This window comes from Amblyomma maculatum, chromosome 6, assembly GCF_055883805.1.
Source record: "Amblyomma maculatum isolate TAMU_Amacu chromosome 6, ASM5588380v1, whole genome shotgun sequence".
NCBI lineage: Eukaryota > Metazoa > Arthropoda > Arachnida > Ixodida > Ixodidae > Amblyomma > Amblyomma maculatum.
The window spans coordinates 92,999,510-93,010,909 of NC_139349.1; the positions used below are offsets into that span (position 1 = coordinate 92,999,510).

The 11,400-nt window shown below is 50.5% G+C and overlaps 1 protein-coding gene across 1 annotated transcript; it reads left to right on the forward strand.

Moving 5' to 3' along the window:
* The first annotated feature begins 734 nt into the window (after positions 1 to 734).
* LOC146186247 (uncharacterized) lies at positions 735 to 6,937 on the forward strand. The gene is made up of 2 exons (XM_084608014.1): positions 735 to 4,777; positions 6,817 to 6,937. Exons 1-2 carry the CDS (start codon positions 735 to 737, stop codon positions 6,935 to 6,937), a joined length of 4,164 nt encoding a protein of 1,387 aa, XP_084464140.1.
* The last annotated feature ends 4,463 nt before the right edge of the window (positions 6,938 to 11,400 follow it).

Below are 11,400 nucleotides of genomic sequence, written 5' to 3' on the forward strand. Positions count from 1 at the left end.
GGCGTGTCTTACGCATTGTCAACCGAAGGCTAGAAAAGAAGCCGACTCGGACCCAACGGCAGTGCGCCTCTCGCCTCCAAGCACTCCGGGCTCCCCGAACCGCCGCCGCATCGCACCACGAAGACTTCGCCCCAGGGCTCCGGAAGGACCATCGCCTTCGAGAGCTCCCCATCTGCGTCGTCTTTGTGAGTGGAGTGCCGCCGCGCTCGTCGGACAATATGCCCGTTTCCTAGTTTCTTCTGAACTTTCTCTACGCTCGTCTTATCTTGTTTTAAACATCTGTGTTCAATTTGCATGTATCTTGATAGTGAGAATTTTGACTGATGTATTTGAATGGCTAGTTTTTTTTCATGTATGCTACCTTAACTGTGTTGTTTTAAATGCTTGTAAATGCTTGCGTCGTATCCTCCTGTGTATAATACTGTGAATATATAGTTGTTTTTCCATCATTGACTTCGTGGCTCTGTTCTCATTCACAACGCTGAACATAACCGGCTAACGCTGGGCGTCAAAGTTCCAACTACCTTTGCCTCGGTTCGAGAAGGCGTCTCGCACCCCTTCCGGAGCCGTGACAAATTCTGGCGTCCGCGACAGGTACTTTGACGTAACAAGTAAGCGTTGTGGAAGGAGACCGAGCCTCGAACCATGAAGTGATCTCGAAGGGTGACATTTGAGAAGTGTGCATTGCTGATAGATAGTTTTCGGTTTTTTGGTAGTTTTTATGCACTTGTGACATGGATCTAGAGAAATTAGTATCCATAGGTGGACAGTTAGGTCTCTCAGGAGTGGAACTGAGAAAATGGATAGAGGAAGAGCAAGCTAGGCAGAGGGACGAAAGGTCTCTCGCTAGACAAACCGCGGAACAGGAACGCGCGGCAGCAAAAGAGGCTGGTGAACTCGAAGCCAGGCTTCTTCAGCTAAGGTTAGAGCTGCGACAGGCGGGAGATGAGTCCGTAGTTAGAGCTGATGGTCGCGACGTGGTAGCGGAACCCAGTTTCCGACTCAACCCCAGCAGATTCCTTGTTTCATTTGACGAGAGAAAGGACGACCTAGATGCTTACATCAGGCGGTTTGAGGGCATAGCCCGTAGCCAGAAGTGGCCTGAAGATCAATGGGCGACGGCATTAAGCACATGCCTAAGCGGGGAGGCGCTGAACGTTTTCGGGCGACTCACGCCGGAAGACGCCTCCGATTACAAGAAGGTGAAGGCGGCGCTCTTGAAGCGTTTCAGGTTTACAGTCGAGGGTTTCCGTGAGAAATTCCGGGGTGGCAAACCAGCCGACGGCGAGACAGCCGCACAATATGCAGCGCGTCTAAGCCATTACTTAGACCGCTGGGTGGAGCTGTCCGAAATCCCCCTAGAGTACAAGTCGCTGCGTGAGCTATTCATTAAAGAGCAATTTCTGAGCAGTTGTCACGCCAGCATGTCGTTGTACTTAAAAGAACGGAAGGCTGAAAAATTGCAAGACATGATCAACCTCGCTGATCAATTCCTGGACGCGCAAGGCGGTGTCAACTTAGCGAGGGGAAGGAAAGAAAGCCAGGAGGAAGCGAACAAAGCAGGAGGCGCCGAAAGGAAGGCCGTCGAGAGGGGAGCGTTGAGATGTTATCTCTGCGGCCGGGCGGGACACAATGCCGCGCACTGCCGGAGCAGCGACTCTGCCAACCATATCCCCCACTGCTTCAAATGTGGCCGAAGAGGGCACAGAGCGAATGTGTGTCGGCAAGGGGCGCCTGACAAAACCCAGGCAGCCTGTTTGTATTCCCCTCCGAGGGAAGTAGAAGAAAACATTTGCGACGGCTACGTTCAACTGAAGAATGGTAGCCGTATTCCCGTTGTCAGCGCGGTGCGAACGGCGCGACAGAAGTTTTTAGTAGAAGGGCTGCCCGTGGTTGCGGGAAGTTTGGACGGGAAAACAATTACTGTGTTGCGTGACACCGGTTGCAACACCGTGATTATCCGGAGAGATTTGGTAGCGGAGGACCAGCTAACGGGGACGAGTAATCCCGTATACCTCGTCGACGGAACAGTGAAGATGCTTCCCGAAGCGCAGGTGCAGGTCCAGACCCCTTATTACAGCGGAAATCTTGTAGCACTGTGCATGCAGGATCCAATATATGACCTGATCCTGGGTAATATAGAGGGTGCCAGGGCTCCTGATGATCCCGTTGAAATAGTCGAAAATACTACTATTGAAACGGATCTGGTCGTTGAAACCACCGCTGCCGTAGTGACTCGTGCTCAGGCCGCAAAGAGGCCTCAGAAGTTCCAGAAACTTTGCACTCCGGACGCGGAAAGGCAATTAGGGGATGGAGAAAGCTATGCGGCCGATCAAGAAAAGGATCAATCATTGCGCTCATGCTTCACACAAATTGGCAAGAATTTAAAGTGTCGAGATGGGGAGAGCGGCATCTTGTTCAAGAAGGAAGGCGGTCTTTTGTACCGATGCTACACAGAGAAGGACGGACGGCAGGTGCGACAGCTAGTCGTTCCCGAACGACACCGAGAAACGGTACTGAAGATGGCGCATGACAGCGTAATGGCAGGACATCTGGGTGCTCAGAAAACAAAAGAGCGGATTTTAGAAGAGTTTTTCTGGCCTGGCATCACGGCGGATGTTAAGAGATTTGTGGCATCATGCGATATCTGTCAGCGTACCACGCCGAATGGGAGAGTGCCACGCGTGCCCCTTGGGAAGACACCAGTCATTGACACCCCCTTCAAACGGGTGGCCATTGATATCGTCGGGCCAATCTACCCCCCGTCTAAACAGGGCAACAGGTACATCTTGACACTGATTGACTATGCCACACGTTACCCGGATGCAGTAGCCTTGCCAAGCATAGAATCTGAGCGTGTTGCCGAAGCTCTGGTGGCGATGTTTTCGCGATTCGGTGTCCCTCACGAGGTACTCAGCGATCGTGGCACAAACTTCACCTCAGAATTGATGAAGGAAGTGGCACGATTGCTCTCCATTCGCCAGCTGCACACCACTCCATACCATCCCATGGCTAACGGGCTGGTGGAGAAATTCAACGGCACGTTGAAGCTAATGCTGAAGCGAATGTGCGCTGAGAAGCCGAAAGACTGGGATCGGTACCTAGCCCCTCTTCTTTTTGCCTACCGGGAGGTTCCCCAATGCAGCCTCGGTTTTTCGCCGTTTGAGCTCCTGTACGGTCGACACGTGCGTGGGCCATTGGCCATCCTAAGGGAGGTGTGGACGAACGAGAGCTTAGATGAAGAGGCAAAGACCACTTACGAGCACGTACTCGATCTCAGAAACAGATTGGAAGAAACATGTCGTTTGGCGCATGAAGAACTTGAAAAGGCAGGAACCCGTTACAGGAAGTTCTATGACCGCAAGGCGAAGGACCGAAACTTCGAACCTGGTCACAAGGTGTTAGTTCTGCTGCCAACTGATAGCAACAAGCTGTTGCTGCAATGGAAGGGCCCATTCGAGGTCACCGCCAGGAAAGGGGACGCCGATTACGTCATCGACACGGCAAGCGGGTCAAAGATTTTTCACGCAAACATGCTGAAAAGATACGAAGAGAGGGGAGACGCACCCGCCAACAGACAGTGCCTGGTGATCAGCAGCATGGCTGAAACTGAGGAGGACAGTAAGCTGCCTGTTCCAGAGTTTGAAAAAACGGAGGGAGTAGCAGATGTGAAGCTATCGCCGCACCTCGATGCCGCGAAGAAACAGCTCCTTTTATCCACGATAGAGAGGCACGCAGCTATTTTTTCCAATGTCCCTGGCAAAACAGAATGGATGGAATGCAATCTACCGCTCACGACAACCGCACCCGTTCACGTTAAACAGTATCCTCTACCGTTCGCAACACGGCAAGGTATCGAGAGCGAAGTGCAAGAAATGGAGAGGCTGGGAATTGTTGAAAAGTCAGTCTCCCCATATAACTCTCCCGTACTTCTGGTGAAAAAGCTGGATGGAAGTAATCGCCTTTGTATCGACTTTCGGAGGCTGAATGATGTTCTGATCGGAGACTCGGAGCCCATGCCCAGAGCCGATGCTGTTTTTGCCACAGCGGGAGACAAGAGATATTTTTCAAAGGTGGACTTCGTGAAGGGATATTGGCAGATCCCGCTGTCTCACGACGACAAGGCTAAAACGGCTTTTTCCACTACGTCCGGACTCTACCAGTTCCGCTTCATGCCGTTCGGCATCAAGACAGCGCCCGCAGTTTTCGCCAAACTGATGCGCAAGGTGGTAGGCGGCATTCACGGAGTAGAGCACTACTACGACGACGTACTCGTCGCCAGCGCAACCTGGGAGGAACACGTTGCTACACTGCAACAGCTATTTGCAAGAATCGAAGCGGCCGGGCTTACAGTGCGACCCAGCAAGTGTGAACTCGGGATGACGGAAATTGATTTCCTCGGTCACCGAATCGGGGCAGGCAAGCTGGCACCCCTGGGAAAAACTCTGGATAAAATACAAGCGGCCGAGCCACCAAGGACCAAGCGCCAGGTGCGAGCTTTCTTGGGATTGACCGGCTATTACAGAGAGTTTATACCCAACTATGCGGAGATAAGCGCACCCCTCACCCAGCTGACCCGGAAGGGCGGAAGTAATTCAGTGAAGTGGGACCCCATACATGAGGAAGCCTTCCGCAAGCTCAAGCATTGTGTATCCAATCCCCCTATTTTGCGGCTGCCGAACTTCAACGAGTCCTTCGTTCTGCGCACCGACGCTTCCGACACTAGCTTGGGTGCTGTGCTCCTGCAGCCATACGAGGGAACGCTGCACCCTGTCGCGTATGCGAGCCGAAAGTTGCTCGCTAGGGAGGTCGCCTACAGCACGATTGAACGAGAGTGTCTCGCTTTGGTCTGGGGCGTCCAAAAGTTCTCGACTTATCTATATGGTGTCGAATTTCTTGTTCAGACCGATCATCAGCCGCTAGCATATATACAGAAGAGTAGGCAACTGAACAGCCGAGTTCTGCGCTGGAGCTTGCTCCTCCAGGAGTATAGTTTCCGCGTGCAACACATTAAGGGTAGTCAGAACGTCGGGGCGGACTACCTTAGCCGACTGTAGTGTTCATAGGATTTTGCATGCATTATGGATTAATGGTTATGTTCCTCTATGTTACCTGAACTTCATTCTTGTTATGTGTTACTTATTGTATAGTGCATGTCCATGAGTTGTATCGGCCTGCGTGCCATGTCAGTGCACGTTAAAGAACCCCAGGTGGTCGAAATTTCCGGAGTCCTCCACTACGGCGTCTCTCATAGCCTGAGTCGCTTTGGGACGTTAAACCCCACAAACCAACCAACCAACGTTTTGTTTGTTTTTAGAATATTATTCTATAATATTCTGAAAGTGGGGGGCCGTGTCACAAAAGTGGCCGCATTTATATTTCATAATATGGCAATTAACCATATGTAGTATTCTAGAAGAGTTTATTGATATATTTCAGCGTATTCTGTGTGCCTCTGCCTTGTCGGTAATGTCAAGAGCACGCGTACGTGCGCGTTCTCCTCGCGGGGTAGTTTCCGCGCAGTTAGAGAAACCCCCTCGCAGTGCGCGAGCGGAGGTGTCCTCCCAGCTTGTTTTGCAATGTGACCCCTAGCAGGGCCGAAGTTGTTGGCGTACGTGCATCCTTTTTTGGTTGTTTTGTTTGTGACTTACGTTTTTTTCATCCGCAACATGGCGGCCATGCAGTGTGGAAGTTGCGGGGCCTACGTGCCCCTTCCTGCGTGTGCACTTGTGCGTGTTTGTTCTACGGACCCTGACTTGGGGAGGGAACTGTTGTGTGGGCGTGTCTTACGCATTGTCAACCGAAGGCTAGAAAAGAAGCCGACTCGGACCCAACGGCAGTGCGCCTCTCGCCTCCAAGCACTCCGGGCTCCCCGAACCGCCGCCGCATCGCACCACGAAGACTTCGCCCCAGGGCTCCGGAAGGACCATCGCCTTCGAGAGCTCCCCATCTGCGTCGTCTTTGTGAGTGGAGTGCCGCCGCGCTCGTCGGACAATATGCCCGTTTCCTAGTTTCTTCTGAACTTTCTCTACGCTCGTCTTATCTTGTTTTAAACATCTGTGTTCAATTTGCATGTATCTTGATAGTGAGAATTTTGACTGATGTATTTGAATGGCTAGTTTTTTTTCATGTATGCTACCTTAACTGTGTTGTTTTAAATGCTTGTAAATGCTTGCGTCGTATCCTCCTGTGTATAATACTGTGAATATATAGTTGTTTTTCCATCATTGACTTCGTGGCTCTGTTCTCATTCACAACGCTGAACATAACCGGCTAACGCTGGGCGTCAAAGTTCCAACTACCTTTGCCTCGGTTCGAGAAGGCGTCTCGCACCCCTTCCGGAGCCGTGACATGGTGGCTGACAGTATTAATAAATGAAAAGAAATGAAATGAAATGAAGAGGTCTACAGTCTCCCACCTCACTAAATCTACAGTGTTATCGCCGCAAAAGGCTAAGGAAACCTCGGAGCGCGCCGCTACAGTGCCTAGAATAGTGGCTTAGTGAGCCGTGCGTCGGCAGTTTCCCATAGGGCGGGGTGGCGTCGTTTGCAATGACTGCCACCAGACGCCGCTTAGGAGTGCTCGCAAAGTAGGTGTGCGGAAGCACACGCTAGCAGACGATTTCACTTTGAAGGCGGCCGCGCTAAGTAAGCGCAGCTGCCATTGCCGTCTGCATGGTGTGTAACTTTTTGGCGCGTGTTCTTTGGTGCGTGCGTATCGAGATGGTCGTTCTTCATGGTAATATTGAAGAGGAAGCATATTCACGGTAAAGCGGCCTTGTAAAGAACAAACATGCTTTGTGCCGATGTGTGGCAGTGGACATCGCTCAAGCAACAATAACGTGTCTCTATTCTCGGCGCCGGCGGACCCTGCACGACTTGCAGAGTATGAGAAGAGCATCGACGAACAGATAGAAGGCTGTGATCGAAGGCGGTAGTCTGCGAAAAACATTTCGAAAGCAGCGCTGCATTGAACGCACATTCGAGGTGACCGTAAATGGCGTCTTTAACGAGATTCCTCCGCGAGAGACCTCGCCTGATGCATGACGCCGTGCCTACGATATTTGATAGCAGCTCAAATAACCGTGTGCTTCCCAGAACAATGAAAAGAGAAAAAAGAGTTCATGTGAGCAAGAGGAAGCAGTACCAGCAAAAATACACAAGGAACATGCCGAGCAAGCCGACTCTATCGAGGGCGCGGTCGACAACGTCGCGGACGATGCCGGCGCATCTGAAAACCAGGTGGATACCACATGTCCTGTTCATACAGCAGAATCTGGAGATATCATGGCGCGTTCTGTTGTGTGATGCCTGCCTTTTAAAACATTTTACTCAGCCGAATCCAAAGCTGCAATACAGACATCGGGGATTCAGGGTGTAGACGAGTCTTATCCCTTACAAAAATGCATGTTGGGTGTCTATAGAAATTCGGACCAGATGTATCAACATACGCTTTTGAAACTCTATCGATAATCATCGACATCTTTGAAGGTGCCGTGGTGACCCCACGTTGAGGTCTTTTGGAATAGTGGCCCATGTGTTTCTTAAGAGCACTTTTCGAATTCGCGCCACTGAAATTCTGTTGATTTCAGGGTCAAATGCTTCAGAAACTCTGCAAGTGACGCTTTTTGATTTTCTGCTACCTTTCCACTCCTGAACAACAGAAAATAGTACACGACCATATCGGTTTGCCAGGAGCAGACACGAGGTGATTTTCATTAATGCATAAGTAGTACAGTACATCTCCTAGCTGCAATAAGTCACCACATTCTATGTTCTGTCCGACCAATCAACAATCCTGTCTGATCAGTGCTGGTTAATGATAAGCATAGTGAGGCTTAAAAGAACAAAACAGATCTTGATCTTTTAAGCCCCATTATACTTACTCACTCATTAACCTACACTAAACTGACTAAATTGTTGATTGGTCGAGCAGAACATAGAATGTGTTGACTGACCGCAGCAAGGATATGTGCTGTGCTACTTTTGCATTAATGTAAACCACCTCGTGCCTGCTCCTGGCTAACCGTTGATCACACAGCATTATCTGTTAATCCGCAGCAGAAAGGGAACACAGAATAAAAAATGCGCGTTAATGAGAAAGAAAAAATATGCATCTTTGGTGAACCCATACCATGAGCTGGGTTGTTTATTTGCTTTATTTCAATTCATGTGCAAGGTATGACGCCAGGCTGTTCTTTGCGTAAAACGCTGATACGTCCGGGAACTCCTCGCATGTGATGCTGAAATAAACAATATAAATCATAATTAAGTTGCGGTATATACTAACCTAAAAATAAAGCAAAGGCATTTGTGCGCTGCTCCACGTCATAGTTCAAGAAATGTCTTGTCTAAAATGAGTTGTCACTGTCTTTCACTGCTAAGACGGCATCGACCGCTGCCTCCACAGCTCGGCAGCACTACCACATCGTTCATTTCTCCCTGATAAACAATATATGCTGCCACCAAGGATCCCATTGTGAATATAAATAGCAAAGCGCAGGTCACAAGCATTACTATCCAGAAACCTTGAAGCAAAATTACCAACTATAGGTACTAAAATGATGGAAACAAACAAAAAAAAAACACTGCAAAAATGGTGGACCTGCACAGATTCAATAATCCACAATGTGTGACTGAGGCATATTATGACCTCGATAATGTGTCCGTCTCAGCACGAGTACCGTATCGAAAGAGTACAGCACTGTGCCGAACAATCCGTCAAAAACGGTCACCGGTTAAAAAAAAGAAAGAAAATGCCGCCACCCCAGCTGGCGTTCCATCGGCCCCGGCGTCCGCGTAGAGACAAGCCTCCTTCTCTCTCTCTCCCCCTCTTTTTTTTTCCGACGAGGCTGGCTTGCCTGCTAGAAATATTTACATGCGTGCTTCACCTTGTCGCACAGACTGTACAAGACTGGCACAAACACGAATAGGAAAAAGTAAAATACTCACCAAAGTGCAGACGCTCCCTCCGCCCGGGCCGGCTTTTCGCCTAGAATCCAAAACGCCTGCGACTGTTCAACTTCTAAAACACGTCCTCCTTGCGCAGAAGCTGCCGCCCAAGAGCGGATTCCTCCGAAGACTTGAATGTGTATGTTCGCGCTCCAATTTAAACAAAACGATCTTCGTGATAATCACCAGCGAAAAACCTACATACGGTGCTTCGCTCACAGTGCAAGATGCGACCACGGTGGCGGGAAAACGCCAACTGAACTGGCACATCACCGCACTCAGCGTACCTGCGTCTGCGTGCAAAGAAAACGGGGCGCAGAAGAACAGCTTCGGTGAAAAGGGGGAGCCGCCGCCCCCGCTGCGCGACTCCGGCTATGCTGCAGCCAAGGTCATCTCCGTGAAGATAAACCACGGAGAAGGCAGAGAGCAGAGACCCAGCGGGAGCAACCTCTTCCCCCCCCCCCCCCCCCATTTTTCCCCTCAACCGACAGGAAGTAACGCTCGACCCTCCGGACATGCTGGCGCCGTTCGAGGGCATGGGGGGAAGATGGGTATTATCGTGAATCACGGGTAGCGTGGTGTCGGAGTGGGGAGCCGCAGTCAAGTTGAGGATAGAATACGGAATTATGAGGAACAAAGTAAAAGAGCTTTATACATCTATTTACAACATGAACAAAGGGCACTCGGAGAGCAGGACGGCAGCCTGCCTCCGTCGACAGCTTCTCGAGCAAGTCTCTCGTCGCTTCTCAACCTTTTCGTCCGGAAACATCCCCGCATTCCTTCTCCTCTGGCCCCGCCCACACAGTCACATTCCACTGTCAGGCCGCAGGTGGTCAGGGTGCAGCTGCAGGTCTCAAGGTCGCAGCCGCAGATCCCGGGACCCATCTTGACGTCGATGGTAACAAGCTGCGCACACTGAAGCAGTCAGGCTGGTTTCCTCTCCCCCGCTTGCCGAGGTCGCGTTCCTCCCGAAACCGCAAACGCAGGGGGAGAAGAACAAAGGCCATCCCGCGACACGGCGGCGCCACACAGCCCGATGACGCGGTGAAGCTTGGTCGGGCCAAATGCCCGAGGGCTTCAGCCTGCCTGGCACAACAGCACCCCCGCCGCCAGACAATGCGCCGGAAGATGACCTGCTCACACGCAGCTCAGCTGGCCAGGCGCGCCAAGAAAATCCTCTCCCTTGCAGGATTCCGCTCCCGTAACGCCGATGAAGTGCAGCCACTGGTCACCAACGGGAGATGTTCGTTCGGCCTCCGAATTTTCTTTGAGGATAGCTTGACGGGACAACAGGCCTCAAGCCACACTCAACGAGAACAAGTGCCATTCGAAAACCACTCATCCCGCCAGACCAAGATATTTAAAACTGCAAGTGTAACAAAAATCCGCGTACATCTGATATCAAAATAAAATTTTGCGAACAAACACAAGGTGTACACCAGGTAAGAAGTTCTGGTCAATAGCCTTCTAGGGCGTTTGACCACGCTCGTAATTCACTAAGAGCCAAGAATGCACTGTTCTCTGCATCTCGGAAGGTATCGGGTAAGGAAGGGACGACCGATATTGCCGAAGCAGGGTTTGAATTTGGCCCCAATAATACACTGAATAAACCAATATACCGTCAAGACGCGCCGTTCTGTCTCCTTGGCCAAGATGAAATAAACTGGAGTTAAGCAGCTCACACATAAAAGTCACTCAACTGAATAAAAGATCACCTCAACTTGAGGAAAGAACTAACATTCAAGCTCTAAAGTAATGCGAAAGAAAACAAAGCAGCCTTTCGATGAAGCGCTTTTCACAAAACATACTTTCAACTCGTTGCCAATCAGCCAGTTTCTTAAAAAGTGCTAAGGCAATGTCGACAAAATGCAAGTCCATTTTTTTTGTTTAGCTGAAAATACAATTGCGATGTAATATATCTACAACTAATTTTACACTGACTCTCGCAGAGAAAATCTAACAACTTTCATGGACTTGGCATTGCGCTTCGCTTAGGTTTCCCTCAGTCGCGCCCGTCTGGGTCGCGTTACGAGTGCCTCTACTAGATTCCCGAGGAGGTAACGAACAGTGGAGGTAGTCCTGCTTTTGCCTTTCGGATACTCTCGGCTCTTCGCTGAAACGTCGCGACAGCCTAGACTGGACAGGTGCCGACAGCATCTGCCACATGAAAACGAGCCCTGAATTAAGCGATAAGCTGTTCTTTGCTCTCGTCGCAAAATTGCTTTTACAGCCCTCCGAAACGAACGTGTCCCGAAAGATAACCCCTTTAGTCTATGGCGTACCTTTCTTTTCGCCAGTCGGAGAGAACTTCGCCTAGATGGCCGGCCCTTACCAACGGATCCCCGCGCATGCAGACGCGAAATGTAGCATGATCTGGCACCTCCTGATCTCCAAGGCAGCCCTGTCATTTTTCTTTTGGACATGGTGCCCAGACGGCGCCCTCTGGTTT

Bases quoted from the DNA above. Each gene is read 5' to 3' on its own strand.
- LOC146186247 (XM_084608014.1), top strand. From the start codon at position 735: ATGGATCTAGAGAAATTAGTATCCATAGGTGGACAGTTAGGTCTCTCA. The intron at 4,778-6,816 runs GTATGCGAGCCG...GATGTGTGGCAG, and splicing joins GGAACGCTGCACCCTGTCGC to TGGACATCGCTCAAGCAACA.